Source organism: Hibiscus syriacus, unplaced genomic scaffold (assembly GCF_006381635.1).
Source record: "Hibiscus syriacus cultivar Baekdansim isolate YM2019G1 unplaced genomic scaffold, ASM638163v2 tig00004205_pilon, whole genome shotgun sequence".
In the NCBI taxonomy this organism is placed as follows: domain Eukaryota; kingdom Viridiplantae; phylum Streptophyta; class Magnoliopsida; order Malvales; family Malvaceae; genus Hibiscus; species Hibiscus syriacus.
Genome location: NW_024062006.1, coordinates 224,755 through 244,964, shown reverse-complemented (window position 1 = coordinate 244,964; position 20,210 = coordinate 224,755). Strand labels below are relative to the sequence as shown.

Sequence of the window (20,210 nt, the reverse complement as noted above, 5' to 3'; positions counted from 1 at the left end):
TTATTTCTACATGGGATTATATCTCCGTCTTGTTTCTGTTTGGGATCCTCTTTGTAGGGCTAGATCTCCATCTTGATTCATGTATTTTGACTTGGGTACCTTTCTTGAGGGTAACGTTCCCATCCTATTTATCCGCGGCGAAAGGTATAGTTGCATGTTAATGATGCTACACTCTGATGAATAAATTTTAATGTTACTATTTACTCTTTATTTGTTATGTTGTATACACACACAAACTGATATTTGTTTGCTGTAGAGGAAACAATGGATTTTTTGGCTCACTCTTTTAGTTTCCGTCTTTTCATATCCTTTCAAGTTTTAGGATTTCAGCTGGTACATAGAGGATCATTTAATAGCACATTTTCCTTTCAGTCATTGTATGGACGTTTTTCAGACTTTATGTTATTTTTTGTTGATTTTATATATACTTATATTATATTTTGGGATTTTATATTTATATGTTTTCGACATTCAAACTCATATACTTGTTTATATTACGGACTAATACTTTTGTACTTGGATTTATATTGAATTTTTGGCGATTCATGTTTTAATTCGGAAGTTTCATGGTTTCTATGAATCTAAAACATTGATGTAGTCTAAAAGATTCGGTCATTACGTTCATGTCGGGTCTAGTGGGTTATAGTAAATTACACGTTTGGTACTTAAATTTTATTTTTTTTCTACTATTTCAATCATTGTACATTCAATTTTTTTAATTTACCCACTGAATTTTAGACATCCATTTTTTTTTACTGAATCGTTAATTTTTTAACTGTTATGATGTGACAAAATTAAATATTTTTTTAATTTCATATTAGAAAAAAAATTAAAAACAGGATAAATAATAATTTTGATACTTTTCACAGCAATTGCTGCAAATGTTCTTTTTCGTCTTCTTCAGTAAATGCCTGAACTTCATCAGCTCAAAAGTTTCGACTAGTGCTCTGCCCAGACAACGGGGTAATGATTGGAGTTCTGTGGAGTCCTCTTTATTGGGATTGAATTGAACATTGGTCGGCGAATTAATAGAACCTGCACTGTCGACTCCGCATCGCGCGATTACCAATGTACCTAAATAAAGCAATACATAATTGGTGTTGGAAGTTGTCCTCAGTCTACTAGCAAGAACATTGTTGGGGTACAACCTGCTGCTATTGTTGGACATAAAAGTTTTATTATTGTCAACAGACCTACCTTTCTACTTGCATCGACAATAGAAGAGGGTGAGGAAAATAGCGACGATAGAAGTAGAAACGTCGACGATGGAGAAAAAAAGGGAATCGAGAGGGGGAGAAGAAGAGAATGGGTATTTGGAAGGAGATGGAGATGGATGGGTTGATTCGTATGGCAAGAAGGGTTGGTAAAGGATCCTACGACTGTGAAAGTAAAATGATCGACATAGGTAGAAAAAACAGAGGAGGAGGAGGAGAAGAATAAGAAGGAGGAGTGAGGGGAACATTGTGAGTTTGTTTTTACCAGGAAGGAAATATGAGATTTGGTGTGGGGATTATTTCCTTTCTTTTATTTTTGTGAAAGGAAGATCATCATCATCCAGCTAAGATTCAGCTGGTGGTATAGTGATGAGGGTGAGTTGAGTGAATCAGTGAGTTAAGTTATTATTATTATTTAATTCTAACTTTGTTCATATTCTTCTACTGAGCATCATCATCCAATTAAGACAGCTGATGGTATAGTGATGCAGGTGAGTTGAGTGAATCAGTGAGTTAAGTTATTATTATTATTTAATTATAAGTTCTAACTTTGTTCATATTCTTCTACTTAGCATCATCATCCAACTAAAAAAGCTGGTGGTGTAGTGAGTTGGGCTTGTTTGATCCTTCGTGGTGGCAGGAGGAAAGCGATGGAGGACGTAAGTATTAAAAGAAAAGGGAAAAGATGGTGGAGAGACATATTGAGTGGCGAAGATGATGACAATAAGCATGGAAGACGAGGGGTAAACTGGGTAGGAGATAATAAAAAAATATATAAATAATATTAATAAAATATTAATTGGTTAAATATAATAAAGATGTCACATCATCTAAGAAAAAATAATAAAATGGTAAAACAATTCAATATATAAAATTCAGTGAATAAATTGAAAATATTGAAAGTATAATGAGTTAAATAGGAGAAAGACTAAAGTTCACTTACCAAATTAGTAATTTACCCCAAAAAAAAACATAGGGTCAGCTGTCAAATTTTAAAGGCTCGGGTTCATACTATAAATGGAGAAATTATTTTACAAGTAAAATATAACGGCCAACGTAAAACACGTTGGGGCTAATAGAAGAGGTAGTGAAGGTGTGTTGGTCTCTTCCCCATGGAAACGCATAATTTTATCATTGAGCGTTGAATTGTTGTGTCTTGTCTACTTCCAGCGTAAATAATTAATGCACAATAATTGCTTCCTACGTGAAAAACGTTGCAAGTTGCAACAGCAACATTCATGTGCGGGAGCTTTGCTATATAAATAGATTTCCAAACAATTACGCACAACTACTTACTCCTAACATTTCTTTTGTGTAAGAATATTACTAAATTGGATTTTAACTATACCTGATATGGGGCGTTCAAAGGTTTCAAACATTGAAGCTAAAGTGAAAGAGATAAAGGAAGAGATGTTATCGGACAAGGATGTTGAAAAAACAAATGTACCGAAAGTGCATTGGATTATTAGGTGCAGTTTTTGTTGATTTTTAGGTATGGGTAAAACCTCAAATTTAGTCATTGTAATTTAGGGTATTTATAAATTAGTCCATAAGTTTCAACTATAAATACCCTAGCTCATTTAGCTTCAAAAATCATCCCAAAGCATTCTAGCTTTCTTCCAATACTAGAGAGAATTTAGAGAGTTTCTTGAGAGTTATTTTCTCATTTTTATCAAGAGAGAATTATCATTGTTTTCTCTTTGGTAGATCGAGAGAGGTTGTAATTCCTATTTTCTCATAGTGAAATTCTTCTACTGTTGCCCGTGGTTTTTACCCTAATAATTTTAGGGGTTTTCCACGTAAATTTTGTGTCTCTTTTATCTTCATTTTTTATTTTCTCAAATTATCAATTGCGATTTTGCTCTATCCGATAGCCGTCTTTCACAACAATTGGTATCCGAGCCAGATTTGAGTGTGTAATATCTGCTTATTGTCTTTGTGGTTGCCACCAAAAGGTGGATCCTCTAACATAAGAAAATAAGAAGGTATTACCCATTCTTTGAGGTTCTAGAGAACTATTCACGATAGTGAAATAGTGGGAGCTATCCGAAATAGAAGTTATGACAACGAAATTTGATATTGAAAAGTTCAATGGGAGAAATTTCTCATTGTGGAAATTAAAGATGAAAGCTATCCTGAGGAAAGACGGGTGTCTAGCGGCTATCAGTGAAAGGCCGGTGGATTTCGCAGATGATAACAAATGGAACGAGATGGACGGGAATGCTATGGCAAACTTTCATCTAGCATTAGCAGATGAAGTATTGTCAAGCATCGAAGAGAAGAAGACAGCTAAGGAGATATGGGATCATCTCACAAAACTGTACGAGGCCACATCGTTGCACAATAAAATTTTCCTTAAGAGGAAATTGTACACTCTCTGTATGCCAGAATCTACTTCAGTGACGGAGCACTTAAATACACTGAACACCTTATTTTCTCAGCTTACATCCTTAAGCTGTAAAATAGGAGAACAAGAACGTGCTGAACTTCTACTTCAAAGTATACCGGATTCGTATGATCAACTCATCATCAACTTGACAAACAATAATGTCACTAGTCTAGTCTTCGATGACGTTGCAGCTACTGTTCTACAAGAAGAAAATCGTCACAAGAACAAGGAAGACAGACAAATAAATCTGCAACAAGCAGAAGCTTTGACAACGGTGAGAGGGAGATCAACAGAATGTGGCCAAAGCAGCAGTCATAAACATGGTAGATCGAAGTCAAGAAGCAAAAAGAATTTAAAGTGCTACCATTGTGGAAAGAAGGGTCACTTGAAGAAGGATTGTTGGAGTCTAAATAAAAACTCCAATCCACAAGGCAATACCGCAAACACTTCAGATGATGGAGATGCTCTATGCTGTGAAGCGTCAACCACCGTGGAAGGTAGAAAACGATTTGCAGATATATGGCTCATTGATTCGGGAGCAACATATCACATGACCTCAAGAAGAGAATGGTTCCATCATTATGAACCTGTCTCAGGAGGATCTGTGTATAGTTGCAATGATCATGCCTTAGAGATCATTGGTGTGGGAACCATCAAATTGAAGATGTATGATGGAACAATTAAAGTTGTTCGAGATGTGCGGCACGTGAAAGGCCTGAAGAAAAATTTATTATCCTACGGATTGTTGGATAATAATGCAAGTAAGATTGAAACACATAAAGGAATCATGAAGGTGTTCCGTGGAGCGCTTGTGGTGCTGAAAGGCGAAAAGATAGCAGCAAACTTGTACATGCTGAAGGGAGAGACTTTGCTAGAAGCAGAAGCCTCTGTTGCCTCATGTAGTTCAGATTCTGCAATGTTATGGCATCAGAAACTTGGACACATGTCAGAACAAGGAATAAAAGTTCTTGTGGAGCAAAAACTACTTTTAGGCTTAACAAAGGTAACACTTCCTTTGTGTGAGCATTGCGTAACAAGTAAGCAGCACCGGTTGAAATTCAACACATCAAATTCTAGAGCCAAAAGTGTTCTAGAATTGGTTCACTCTGATGTATGGCAAGCACCAGTTACATCCCTAGGCGGAGCAAAATACTTTGTCTCATTTATTGATGACTACTCCATGAGATGTTGGGTGTACCCTATTAAGAAGAAGTCAGATGTGTTTTCCACTTTCAAAAACTTCAAAGCGCGGGTGGAACTTGATTCTGGAAATAAGATCAAGTGTTTCAGAACAGATAATGGAGGAGAATACACAAGTGAAGAATTTGATGACTTTTGCAAGAAAGAATGCATCAAAAGACAGTTCATAGTGGCGAACACTCCTCAACAAAATGAAGTGGCAGAGCGGATGAACAGAACCTTGTTAGAAAGAACAAGAGCAATGTTGAGGGACGTAGACCTAGAAAAATCATTCTGGGCAGAAGCAGTCAATACCGCCTGTTATTTGTTGAATCGAGCTCCATCAACTGCAATAGAGCTGAAGACACCAATGGAGATGTGGACTGGTAAACCAGTTGATTATTTAAACCTCCATGTATTTGGAAGTATTGTGTACGTGATGTACAACGCCCAAGAAATTTCAAAGCTGGATCCAAAATCCAAGAAATACAAATTCTTGGGGTATGCTGATGGAGTAAAGGGGTATCGCTTGTGGGATTCCACTGCCCGCAAAGTGATCATTAGCAGGGATGTTATCTTTGTAGAAGATAAACTACAAAGAAAAGAAGACGATGATAGCGCTGAAAAGTCAGAGACTACTCAGATACATGTGGAAAAAGAGTTTGAAGAAGGAGATTCTTCTGAAGCAGAACCAGCACATGATGAACAAGAACCAGAGAGTTCTGAAGCTCCAACAACTCGTCAATCAGATCGTGTGAGAATACGTCCCAATTGGCACTCAGATTATGTTATAGAAGGTAATATTGCATAATGCCTTTTAACAGAGGACGGTGAGCCATCAACATACCAGGAGGAAATAAACAACTCAGATGCTTCACTGTGGATGATGGCGATGCAAGAAGAAATCGAAGCCCTTCATAAAAATAATACATGGGACCTTGTGCCACTACCACAAGGAAGGAAGCCAATTGGTAACAAATGGGTTTTCAAAATCAAGCGAAATTGTGACGATCAAGTGGAGAGGTATCGTGCAAGACTGGTGGTCAAAGGATATGCTCAGAAAGAAGGTATTGATTTCAATGAAATTTTTTCTCCTGTGGTTCGACTAACAACAGTTCGAGTAGTCTTGGCAATGTGTGCTACATTAAATTTACATTTGGAACAGCTAGATGTTAAAACAACTTTTCTTCATGGAAATCTTGAAGAAGAGATTTATATGCTCCAGCCTGAAGGTTTTGAAGAAGACGAAAAGAAGAACTTGGTTTGCAGGTTGAACAAATCTCTGTACGGTCTAAAGCAGGCGCCGAGGTGTTGGTATAAGAGATTTGATTCCTTCATTATGTGCCTTGGATACAACAGACTTAATGTTGACCCTTGTGCTTATTTCAAGAGGTCTGGTGATAACGATTTTGTTATATTGCTATTGTATGTGGATGACATGTTGGTTGCAGGACCCAACAAAGATCATATTGAAGAATTGAAGGCACAACTGGCTAGGGAATTTGAAATGAAGGACTTGGGATCAGCAAACAAGATTCTAGGGATGCAAATTCACCGAGACAGAAGTAATAGGAAGATTTGGCTTTCACAAAAGAATTACTTGAAGAAGATCTTGTCACGATTCAACATGCAAGATTGTAAGCCAATTTCTACCACTCTTCCTATTAACTTCAAATTATCCTCCAGTATGAGTCCTAGCAGTGAAGAAGAGAGGATGGAGATGTCTCGAGTATCGTATACATCAGCAGTGGGAAGTTTAATGTTCGCTATGATATGCACAAGACCAGACATTGCACGAGCAGTGGGAGTGGTTAGTCGGTACATGGCGAATCCAGGCAAAGAGCATTGGAATACAGTAAAGAGGATCCTGAGATACATCAAAGGGACCTCAAATGTTGCATTATGTTACGGAAGATCGAACTTACTAATCAATGGGTATGTAGATTCTGACTATGCAGAGGATTTGGATAAAAGCAAATCTACAACAGGATATGTGTTCAAAGTTGCTGATGGAGCTGTAAGCTGGGTTTCTAAGTTGCAGTCAGTTGTGGCTACATCCACAACAGAGGCAGAATATGTAGCAGCTACACAAGCCAGTAAAGAAGCAATTTGGTTGAAGATGCTATTGGAGGAACTTGGGCACAATCAAGAGTATGTCTCTCTGTTTTGTGACAGTCAAAGCGCCTTGCATCTAGCAAGGAATCCAGCATTTCATTCAAGGACAAATTACATACGAGTTCAATACCATTTCATTCGTGAAAAGGTGGAAGAATGGATGGTAGATGTGCAGAAGATCCATACCAAAGACAATATAGCAGATTTCATGTCGAAGGCGATCAATGCTGATAAATTTACCTGGTGTCGATCCTCTTGTGGCCTGTCAGAAACGTAAGCAACATGAAGGTACAAGGTAGAAAGAATGGTGTGAAGATATGATTGTTCCAATCAAATCTTCAAGTGGGAGATTGTTGAAAAAACAAATGCACCGAAAGTGCATTGGATTATTAGGCACCGAAAGTGGTGCAGTTTTTGTTGATTTTTAGGTATGGGTAAACCCTCAAATTTAGTCATTGTAATTTAAGGTATTTATAAATTAGTCCTTAAGTTTCAACTATAAATACCCTAGCTCATTTAGCTTCAAAAATCATCCCAAAGCATTCTAGCTTTCTTCCAATACTAGAGAGAATTTAGAGAGTTTCTTGAGAGTTATTTTCTCATTTTTATCAAGAGAGAATTATCATTGTTTTCTCCTTGGTAGATCGAGAGAGGTTGTAATTCCTATTTTCTCATAGTGAAATTCTTCTACTGTTGCCCGTGGTTTTTACCCTAATAATTTTAGGGGTTTTCCACGTAAATTTTGTGTCTCTTTTATCTTTATTTTTTATTTTCTCAAATTATCAGTTGCGATTTTGCTCTATCCGATAGCCGTCTTTCGCAACAATTGGTATCCGAGCCAGATTTGAGTGTGTAATATCTGCTTATTGTCTTTGTGGTTGCCACCAAAAGGTGGATCCTCTAACATAAGAAAATAAGAAGGTATTACCCATTCTTTTAGGTTCTAGAGAACTATTCACGATAGTGAAATAGTGGGAGCTATCCGAAATAGAAGTTATGACAACGAAATTTGATATTGAAAAGTTCAATGGGAGAAATTTCTCATTGTGGAAATTAAAGATGAAGGCTATCCTGAGGAAAGACGGGTGTCTAGCGGCTATCAGTGAAAGGCCGGTGGATTTCGCAGATGATAACAAATGGAACGAGATGGGCGGGAATGCTATGGCAGACTTTCATCTAGCATTAGCAGATGAAGTATTGTCAAGCATCGAAGAGAAGAAGACAACTAAGGAGATATGGGATCATCTCACAAAACTGTACGAGGCCATATCGTTGCACAATAAAATTTTCCTTAAGAGGAAATTGTACACTCTCCGTATGCCAGAATCTACTTCAGTGACGGAGCACTTAAATACACTGAACACCTTATTTTCTCAGCTTACATCCTTAAGCTGTAAAATAGGAGAACAAGAACGTGCTGAACTTCTACTTCAAAGTCTACCGGATTCGTATGATCAACTCATCATCAACTTGACAAACAATAATGTCACTAGTCTAGTCTTCGATGACGTTGCAGCTACTGTTCTACAAGAAGAAAATCGGCACAAGAACAAGGAAGACAGACAAGTAAATCTGCAACAAGCAGAAGCTTTGACAACGGTGAGAGGGAGATCAACAGAATGTGGCCAAAGCAGCAGTCATAAACATGGTAGATCGAAGTCAAGAAGCAAAAAGAATTTAAAGTGCTACCATTGTGGAAAGAAGGGTCACTTGAAGAAGGATTGTTGGAGTCTAAATAAAAACTCCAATCCACAAGGCAATACCGCAAACACTTCAGATGATGGAGATGCTCTATGCTGTGAAGCGTCAACCACCGTGGAAGGTAGAAAACGATTTGCAGATATATGGCTCATTGATTCGGGAGCAACATATCACATGACCTCAAGAAGAGAATGGTTCCATCATTATGAACCTGTCTCAGGAGGATCTGTGTATAGTTGCAATGATCATGCCTTAGAGATCATTGGTGTGGGAACCATCAAATTGAAGATGTATGATGGAACAATTAAAGTTGTTCGAGATGTGCGGCACGTGAAAGGCCTGAAGAAAAATTTATTATCCTACGGATTGTTGGATAATAATGCAAGTAAGATTGAAACACATAAAGGAATCATGAAGGTGTTCCGTGGAGCGCTTGTGGTGCTGAAAGGCGAAAAGATAGCAGCAAACTTGTACATGCTGAAGGGAGAGACTTTGCTAGAAGCAGAAGCCTCTGTTGCCTCATGTAGTTCAGATTCTGCAATGTTATGGCATCAGAAACTTGGACACATGTCAGAACAAGGAATGAAAGTTCTTGTGGAGCAAAAACTACTTCTAGGCTTAACAAAGGTAACACTTCCTTTGTGTGAGCATTGCGTAACAAGTAAGCAGCACCGGTTGAAATTCAACACATCAAATTCTAGAGCCAAAAGTGTTCTAGAATTGGTTCACTCTGATGTATGGCAAGCACCAGTTACATCCCTAGGCGGAGCAAAATACTTTGTCTCATTTATTGATGACTACTCCATGAGATGTTGGGTGTACCCTATTAAGAAGAAGTCAGATGTGTTTTCCACTTTCAAAAACTTCAAAGCGCGGGTGGAACTTGATTCTGGAAATAAGATCAAGTGTTTCAGAACAGATAATGGAGGAGAATACACAAGTGAAGAATTTGATGACTTTTGCAAGAAAGAATGCATCAAAAGACAGTTCATAGTGGCGAACACTCCTCAACAAAATGGAGTGGCAGAGCGGATGAACAGAACCTTGTTAGAAAGAACAAGAGCAATGTTGAGGGACGTAGACCTAGAAAAATCATTCTGGGCAGAAGCAGTCAATACCGCCTGTTATTTGTTGAATCGAGCTCCATCAATTGCAATAGAGCTGAAGACACCAATGGAGATGTGGACTGGTAAACCAGTTGATTATTTAAACCTCCATGTATTTGGAAGTATTGTGTACGTGATGTACAACGCCCAAGAAATTTCAAAGCTGGATCCAAAATCCAGGAAATACAAATTCTTGGGGTATGCTGATGGAGTAAAGGGGTATCGCTTGTGGGATTCCACTGCCCGCAAAGTGATTATTAGCAGGGATGTTATCTTTGTAGAAGATAAACTACAAAGAAAAGAAGACGATGATAGCGCTGAAAAGTCAGAGACTACTCAGATACATGTGGAAAAAGAGTTTGAAGAAGGAGATTCTTCTGAAGCAGAACCAGCACATGATGAACAAGAACCAGAGAGTTCTGAAGCTCCAACAACTCGTCAATCAGATCGTGTGAGAATACGTCCCAATTGGCACTCAGATTATGTTATAGAAGGTAATATTGCATAATGCCTTTTAACAGAGGACGGTGAGCCATCAACATACCAGGAGGAAATAAACAACTCAGATGCTTCACTGTGGATGATGGCGATGCAAGAAGAAATCGAAGCCCTTCATAAAAATAATACATGGGACCTTGTGCCACTACCACAAGGAAGGAGGCCAATTGGTAACAAATGGGTTTTCAAAATCAAGCGAAATGGTGACGATCAAGTGGAGAGGTATCGTGCAAGACTGGTGGTCAAAGGATATGCTCAGAAAGAAAGTATTGATTTCAATGAAATCTTTTCTCCTGTGGTTCGACTAACAACAGTTCGAGTAGTCTTGGCAATGTGTGCTACATTGAATTTACATTTGGAACAGCTAGATGTTAAAACAACTTTTCTTCATGGAAATCTTGAAGAAGAGATTTATATGCTCCAGCCTGAAGGTTTTGAAGAAGACGAAAAGAAGAACTTTGTTTGCAGGTTGAACAAATCTCTGTACGGTCTAAAGCAGGCGCCGAGGTGTTGGTATAAGAGATTTGATTCCTTCATTATGTGCCTTGGATACAACAGACTTAATGTTGACCCTTGTGCTTATTTCAAGAGGTCTGGTGATAACGATTTTGTTATATTGCTGTTGTATGTGGATGACATGTTGGTTGCAGGACCCAACAAAGATCATATTGAAGAATTGAAGGCACAACTGGCTAGGGAATTTGAAATGAAGGACTTGGGATCAGCAAACAAGATTCTAGGGATGCAAATTCACCGAGACAGAAGTAATAGGAAGATTTGGCTTTCACAAAAGAATTACTTGAAGAAGATCTTGTCACGATTCAACATGCAAGATTATAAGCCAATTTCTACCACTCTTCCTATTAACTTCAAATTATCCTCCAGTATGAGTCCTAGCAGTGAAGAAGAGAGGATGGAGATGTCTCGAGTATCGTATGCATCAGCAGTGGGAAGTTTAATGTTCGCTATGATATGCACAAGACCAGACATTGCACGAGCAGTGGGAGTGGTTAGTCGGTACATGGCGAATCCAGGCAAAGAGCATTGGAATACAGTAAAGAGGATCCTGAGATACATCAAAGGGACCTCAAATGTTGCATTATGTTACGGAAGATCAAACTTACTAATCAATGGGTATGTAGATTCTGACTATGTAGGGGATTTGGATAAAAGCAAATCTACAACAGGATATGTGTTCAAAGTTGCTGATGGAGCTGTAAGCTGGGTTTCTAAGTTACAGTCAGTTGTGGCTACATCCACAACAGAGGCAGAATATGTAGCAGCTACACAAGCCAGTAAAGAAGCAATTTGGTTGAAGATGCTATTGGAGGAACTTGGGCATAATCAAGAGTATGTATCTATGTTTTGTGACAGTCAAAGCGTCTTGCATCTAGCAAGGAATCCAGCATTTCATTCAAGGACAAATCACATACGAGTTCAATACCATTTCATTCGTGAAAAGGTGGAATAAGGGATGGTAGATGTGCAGAAGATCCATACCAAAGACAATATAGCAGATTTCATGACGAAGGTGATCAATGCTGATAAATTTACCTGGTGTCGATCCTCTTGTGGCCTGTCAGAAACGTAAGCAACGTGAAGGTACAAGGTAGAAAGAATGGTGTGAAGATATGATTGTTCCAATCAAATATTCAAATGGGAGATTGTTGAAAAAACAAATGCACCGAAAGTGCATTGGATTATTAGGCACCGAAAGTGGTGCAGTTTTTGTTGATTTTTAGGTATGGGTAAAACCTCAAATTTAGTCATTGTAATTTAAGGTATTTACAAATTTGTCCTTAAGTTTCAACTATAAATACCCTAGCTCATTTAGCTTCAAAAATCATCCCAAAGCATTCTAGCTTTCTTCCAATACTAGATAGAATTTAGAGAGTTTCTTGAGAGTTATTTTCTCATTTTTATCAAGAGAGAATTATCATTGTTTTCTCCTTGGTAGATCGAGAGATGTTGTAATTCCTATTTTCTCATAGTGAAATTCTTCTACTGTTGCCCATGGTTTTTACCATAATAATTTTAGGGGTTTTTCACGTAAATTTTGTGTCTCTTTTATCTTCATTTTTTATTTTTTCAAATTATCAGTTGCGATTTTGCTCTATCCGATAGTCGTCTTTCGCAACAAAGGATCCATACTCTTTTGTTTCAGCATCTGGTTATGACACCGCCTGGTTAGCCATGATTCCAATCCATTCCGACCCGACATGTTCCATGTTTAAGGAATGCCTGGAATGGGTGGCCAATAATCAGACTGAAGAAGGGTACTGGGGAGACTGCGTGGACGCCCATGGCGATCCCTCCATCGACTCTCTTCCAGCTACTCTGGCTTGCTTAATTGCACTCCACAGGTGGAATGTTGGAGCTAATAATATCAAGCGCGGTATTATTCTTTCTCTACTACGTAAATTTCTAAATTACATTCTTTGATTGATTTTAGTCATAATTTTTAGCAACTGTCAGGACTGGACTTTGTTCAAGAAAACTCTGAGAAAATCCTTGGAAAAACCTACGACGACCTTCCTCGCTGGTTTGCCATTGTTTTCCCGGGGATGATTGAACTTGCACGTGAAGCTGGGATCGAGCTTGCCTTCCCTTCCCAACTAAACGGCTTGTTGTTCGACATTTTCCACAAACGGCAAAGCCTACTTGATGCGTAATTGCTCTCCATGTTTAATTAAATTTTTTCATGTCTTGAGATCTAACCAGTAGCTATATAATTATACGTGATACTTGTTGCAGCGAGGAACTTGTTGGCAATCAATATTATCCTCCATTGCTATCATATCTTGAAGCACTGCCTTCAACTTACGATATTTGTGAACAAGACATAACCATGAACTTGAGTGGTGATGGTTCATTGTTCAAATCTCCTGCTGCCACTGGTCGTGCTTTCATGGCTACCGGAAATGAAATGACTCTATCCTATCTGCAAATGGTTGTTGGAAGATGTGCTAACGGAGGTCAGCCAAATTAATCTTTCAACTTTTGTCCTGCATGTGCCTAGTTACCCCCAAAAGTTATGATTATTTTACAAAACAGCGATCTTGGACACTAATTAACTCTAAAAACACTCCTCAGCAAAAGGAGCATTAGTAGAAAGACAACAGGAAACATCAACCCAGATAAACAACCACCACTACGAACTCTAAACCACGCTTTAAACGTATTTTCTATCAATCCCTGATTTAGAAAGAGCATCAACAAGGGAAATGACCTCTCTATAAGCATGAAGAGACGAATCAGAATAAATCTCCTCAAGTCTGTCAATACACTCCTTACTTTGCATTTTATTTTTTAAGGATTTATATTTGGTTTATTCTAACCTATTAAAATAATTAAAATTAAAATTCAATTCATTTTAATTTACTTCCACTCCTATGACATCACATGGATCACGATTGCAAATAAATTATTATTTTAAAAAGAAAAAATATATTTTTTATGCAGTTCCACCAACTTTTCCCATGGATGAAGAGCTAATAAGGCTTTGTTTGGTCAATCAACTACAAAGATTGGGGTTAGCTGACCATTTTACACGTGAAATTGAAGACAATTTGGCCAAGATTTACTGGTTCGTGAGAAAATACATAGGTGTAACATTAATATTCTTCTAATAAAACCCTAATGGTCTCCCACGATTAATTAACATCCTAGCCTTTGATGTCGATCTATGATTATAACTTTCAGGAATTACAAAACTCAAGAGTCAACAAGAAAGTCAGGCAATAGTGCAGATGTGGCAATCCAGTTGCACAAAGATTCTTTAGCATTTCGACTACTCCGCATGCATGGTTTTACCATATCTCCTGGTACGATTCAATAAAAAAAAAACCTTCGTCTTGGTTTCTTTCATACCATATAATATAAATATGATTATATGTTTATGTTTTGCATAATATAAATATGATTATATGTTTATGTTTTGCATAGCAGGTCAATTATGTTGGTTCTTGAATAATGACAAAGTTCGAGCTCAAATCGAAGAAAATCAAGAATACTTCTCAATCACCATGTTCAATGTTTATAGAGCTACAGATCTTAAGTTTCCAGGAGAAGGTGAGCTCGAGGAGGCGAGATCATTTTCTAGGAAAGTGTTGGAGAAAATTGCCTTGAAAGATACTAGCTTTGGATGTACCGGGCTGAAGAAAATGGTAATCGAATCTGTCTCGCATCATATTGAAAAAGCTATATATAAAGAGACAATTAGTGGTATATTAATGTACCTAAAATTGATTTCCTTGTTTGTGAAATGTGTAATAGATGGAGCATGAACTGAGATTTCCATGGATCGCTCGACTGGATCGTCTGGACAATAGAGCATGGATCGAAGACAGCAATAATACCAACCTTTTGTGGGTAGGCAAGGCCTCCTCCCACAGGTATATATATAATATCAGCTTAGCTTGACATTAATAAAATGATTAAAAATCTTAACGAAATGCATCTTCAAGGTCAAATAATTAAACATCAATCCTTTTGGAAGCAGGTTGTCAACCCTGTTAAATAAGAAGCTACTGCAACTTGCTGTGGCGGAGTACGGGTTTCGACAGTTGATATACAGGAATGAGTTGGAGGAAGTGACACGGTGCATGTTCTTTTATATCATCATCATCAGAATACGAGATTTAGTATTTAATCTTAATTTTATAGAGAGAAAAAAACTAACCAGCTAAATAACTCTATATATAGGTGGTCCAAGAGCAGGGGTATGAGCGACATGGGATTTGGCCGAGAAAGAACTACGTACTGTTACTTTGCCATTGCTTCCAGCATCCCGTTGCAGTATGACTCTGAAGTTAGGATGATAATAACAAAAAGTGCTGTTGTGATAACCGTTGCCGATGATTTTTACGATACGGAAGCTTCTTTCTATGAATTGAACAGCCTCACTGATGCAATTGCAGGGTAAGTTTCAATCACAGAACTAACAGGCTAATTTTCAATCCACTGATATACAATTGAAACGCATTGCAGATGGGATGCTAAGGGATTGAGTGGTCACAGTAAGACCATCTTTAATGCCCTTGATGATCTCGTCACTGAAATTGTAGCTAAAGTTCTGCATCAGAAAGGAATAGATATCACATTTTTTCTTCAGCAGATTGTAAGTTTAAACAACAACTCGGCGGTTCACTAATTTTTTTCCCCTTGAAAAAAACTATATAACTTTTTGTTTTATTTGATATGAAGTGGTATGAAACGTTCAATTCATGGCTTGTGGAGGCGGAGGCAAAGTGGAGCATGGGTGGATTTGTTCCATCAACGGAAGAATACCTTGGAACCGGAATGGTATCCATTGCTCTGCACACCATTGTTCTTCCAGCTTCATATCTGTTGGATCCAAGCCCAACAGCCAGCAAAGTTAGGGCAGGGGAATACCAGACTGTTACCAAATTGTCAATGCTTATACCTCGTTTACTCAACGATATACAGAGCTATCAGATGAACATTATTGAATCTACCATACGTTCTTCCTTTATATATTTAATCAAGATCATTGCTAATAATTAACCGGGTAATGAAAGAAAGAACAAGAAGAGGGGAAAATGAACTATGTTTTACTGTACATGAGAGAGAACCCCGGAGCAGACATTGAAAATTCGACAACCTATGTTCGAGAAATACTTGAGAACAAGTGGGGAGAGTTTCTCCAAAATGTTCTGATGGATGATGGGTTGGGAGAATTGCCAAAAGCATCCAAGCTTCTCCACTTATCATGCGTTAAGGTGTTCCAGATGTTCTTCCATTCGAGCAACAGATATGATTCCAATACGGATATGCTTCAAGACATCCAAAAGGCAATATATATCCCTCTACATATTGGATCCAACTCAATGTGATGAGCTTTATTGAGATAGCAATCAACAATCAAACTCCCCCACTGGTCCATCTCCTTCCAAATATGAAATAGCCTACTTTTGATACATTTTAGTATATGAAGTATTATTTTTTATAAAATTATACTTAAAATTTAGTTTTTGGTTCATTTTAATATCCGTCTTTAAAAATTTAATGATAGAACTGACGTGACATTTTAATTATTTTTAAGTTTTAAATTATTATTTATATTAATATTTAATAAATTTTATTCAACTAATAAGTTGATGCCACGTGTCACCACCTTGCGAGAAACAAAATAAAATTAAAACTCTTAAAGAGAGTGCTCACTATGACCTAGGTCTCCTGGGTGGAAGGGAAGTGCTCAACCAACTAAGCTAGCATAGGTAACTAGATATACCAAAGTATATATTTAACTTAAATTAAACTATCATTATAAAATTAAATAAATTTGCTAGATCTATGATTCCAACCTAGAATATCTCATAAAATATTCAAGCATTTAATCACTAAATAAGATTAAGAATTAATTTAATACATACCAAAATTATTATTTAACATATAAAAATATTAAATTAAAATTAAATAATTTCTCATTTTAATTTAAAATAAAAATAATCAAATAATTATTTATATATTCTATAAGATCAATATTATTTTATTTTAAAAAGTACATGTATTGTATCATAAGTAATTTAAAATATATCTATTTAATTAATTTTTTTATTAAATTCTTTTATAAGTTAAATGATAATTTTGGTACGTTTTAAATTAATTCTTGATCTTATTTAGCAATAAAATGCTTGAATATTTTGTTAGATGTTCTAAGTTGGAATCATAGATCTAACAAATTGCTTTCATTTTATAATGATAGTTTGGTATAAGTTAAATATTTACTTTGACATATAGAACTAATTACATGTGCTAGCTCTTACAGACCATCCTTAGCTCTTACAGGCCTTAAATAGATCAAATCTAACCATCAAAAGTGAGTAGTATTGATACCCTACTTGCAGTATCGATACCCTACTTGCAGTATCGATACCCTACATGCAGTATCGATACCCGTATGAGCATCGATACCAAAAATGGCTTTTATTTCTGAAAATGTGGCTCAATATCGATACTCTATACCCTAAGTATCGATATTGTAGGGGAAATGTCGATACTCTCCCCAATAATATCAATACTCCCAGCTAAAAATATCTAATTTTCATCTCAATTCATCCAATATTGATATTGTTTCTCCAATATCGATACTCGAATCCAAAAATATCTTATTTAAGCTCGAGAAACATCAAAAAATCATTCCAATGCTTAGTTTAGTTCCTAATCATGCGCTAAAGATTTATAAAGTTACTTAGGGTTTTAAAGTGTCATAAAAGCACATGATTTACAATGAATTTGTCATATATGGCATGAATCAAGTATGAAACCTTAAAATGCTGAAATACCAAAATATTAACAAATCATCGTGCTTATGAAACCCTTAACATTCCAAAGAATAAAAAATACACTACATTGGTTAAAAATCTCAAAATGAAGCTCCTTTAGCTAGCAATCACCCTCCACCAAGACTTGGATGATAAAACCCCCCACTTTTCTTACAAACAAAGAACCCATAGCTTTGAATCATTAAAACGATGTTGCTGGTGGGATTATGAACGAAATTGAAGCATGAAAGATGTCCAAAAGCTTATCTTTGAGCTATGGAACTTGAAGAGGAAAATGGGAGAAGGAAAATGAGAATGAAGGAAGAAATGAAGAGAATAATGATATGAAATAGATAAAAAGCCTTCATCTTTTTGAAAAGGTGAAATTGCACATATAATCCTTTATCATCTTTCTACTACTCAAAAATCTCCTTTTATGGCTAATTGAGTCCAATTCTAACTCAATTAAGCCTAACAACTTAAATTATGAAATCTACGGGATCTACAAGCCTCTCGGATAACTCGAAACTACTAGCCGAAAAATTGAGGTGTTACACACATGTTGTCTTAAATAATGAAAATGGAAGTCTATGCCAAAATTCAAAAATATCGATCCTTTTACTTACGAGATTATATCGCAGTAAAATAAAACAAGAATGGTATAAAAAAGGTAAAAAAATAAAATTGAATCTAGTCTGCAAAAATAAAGAAACAAGGTCACGGGTACTATATAAAAAATATAAATCATACATAACATGATGAATTAATATAGAAATTATATAATTAATACAAATGGAATATAAAGGTAATACAAAACAAATAAATACAAAATATTTTTAATAAATGTTAACGACTAATGATTTAATTGACAATAATGAAATTATTAAATAATCTGATTAAAAATTGAAAGATCACTAATAAAATAAAATAAACAAATAATTAAGTAATTAATTGTATAGGCAACCTAAAAAGTAAAATAATAATCATATAATAAGTGAAGACTTTTAAATTTACACACGTGTCAAAATTTTAAACCATCTACCTAGAAAGATATTTCATAATTGTTTACAATTTTTATTATATAATATATGATTGAATTTAATTTATTTAAACAATACTTATGTTTTATCAAATTACATTTTTTTTTTGTCGGCTGTAAATGAGACGAGACAGATCACGAGTTATTTGAGATCGACTTGATTAAGGCTCGATAAATACTCAGATCAAATGGACTCGACTCAAGCTCGAGTTCGACTCGAGTTTTTAACGAGCCAAAATGAACTACTTGATATTAGACTCGAAAAGCTCGTGAGCAACTCGAAAATATAATATATTAAGATTTTATTTTTTAATAAATAAATTATTAATAACATTAATATTTATGTATTGATTTTTTTAAAATATAGTATGATTTCATGTATTTAAGGTTCGAGTTTGAGGTTTCAATCGAGTTAAGTTTACGATTTTTTTTCATTTTGAATCTTTTCGAGCTGCTCACAGGCTTCAGTTTAAGATTTCGAATTCGAGTCGAGCTTAAAAATTTTAACCTCGCGAGTTTTCGAATCAATTCGAGCTCTATTTCAGAATTTTCAAGTCGAGTCGAGCTTTATTTCAAAATTTTTAAATCGAGTTTAACTCAATAATATTCGAACTCGACTAGACTGATTTACACCCCTACATCGGATACAGCTTGCGTATACTTAAAACCTTTTGCGATTAAGATATTACGTATTAAGGGGCAAAAATAAAAGAGACAAAAACACGTGGAACAAGGCACGGATTGGACATGTGAGGCTGGGTTGCTATTTTTGTCAAGTCAACTAACTGCTGAATTGCATTTTTTTAGAATAAACTAAAATTAGTTTTTTTAATGAAATATACACACGTCACATAAATTTAAATATTTATTTTAAAAACCATTATTTTATGTTATATCATTATTTAGTTTTTTAATGAAATATACACACGGACATAAATTTAAATTTTATTTTTAATAAAAAAATGAAATAACTTATATAAAAAGTAAATATTTATTTTGATAAGAATAATTAAAATATTTATGAATAATAACTTAAATATTTATTTTAAAAAAATTATATATTTAAAGAAAACATAATTTACGTATTTTATTTTAAAGAAAAAACAAAAACTAAAGTTCATAGACATTTATTCTCATTCAATTTAATTTTTTTATTTAATTATTTGGTTGGTTGGTGAAGATCTTCGTCTTTATTTTATCATATTCTTTTAGGTTAGAACCTATTAGGAGCACCCCCTTCCTTTTTTGTAGAGTCCTCTTTTATCTTCTACAGGTAAAATTAGAATTAAATTAGAATTTTTTTTAAAAAAATAATTGACATTTGGGGTTTTTATCCATTGAAATGGCTCAATTCATACACTTAAATTGAGATTTTGACTAGAAATTAAACAAAAGTTAGTGAACTTCAATCAATAGCTTGATTCCCCAAAGCATAAATTAGAAGGTTCAATTTAATATAAAAAATATTATTTAACTTAATTTATAGTGTTTAATATTTAGCCTATGACCAATTCTACTCCAAACATTTTATAAAATATTTTAATTAATTTTCACAGATTTCCTATAAAAACATTAGAAGTAGATTAAGTGAATACTTGATGAATTGTACTATAATTAATCATAAAATGTTATATAATAACTTTTCTTTAAAAAATCAGGGTTACTAAAATATATAACCCAAAG

The 20,210-nt window shown here is 35.5% G+C and overlaps 1 protein-coding gene across 1 annotated transcript; it reads left to right on the top strand.

The window, feature by feature from the left end:
* Window positions 1-1,699: 1,699 nt before the first annotated feature.
* LOC120192372 (S-linalool synthase-like) lies at window positions 1,700-16,057 on the top strand. Its single transcript, XM_039195164.1, has 14 exons — window positions 1,700-1,705; window positions 1,787-1,966; window positions 12,327-12,597; window positions 12,678-12,870; window positions 12,957-13,177; window positions 13,665-13,788; window positions 13,905-14,026; window positions 14,151-14,368; window positions 14,478-14,596; window positions 14,704-14,802; window positions 14,907-15,122; window positions 15,192-15,321; window positions 15,408-15,659; window positions 15,743-16,057. Exons 1-14 carry the CDS (start codon window positions 1,700-1,702, stop codon window positions 16,055-16,057), a joined length of 2,466 nt encoding a protein of 821 aa, XP_039051095.1.
* The last annotated feature ends 4,153 nt before the right edge of the window (window positions 16,058-20,210 follow it).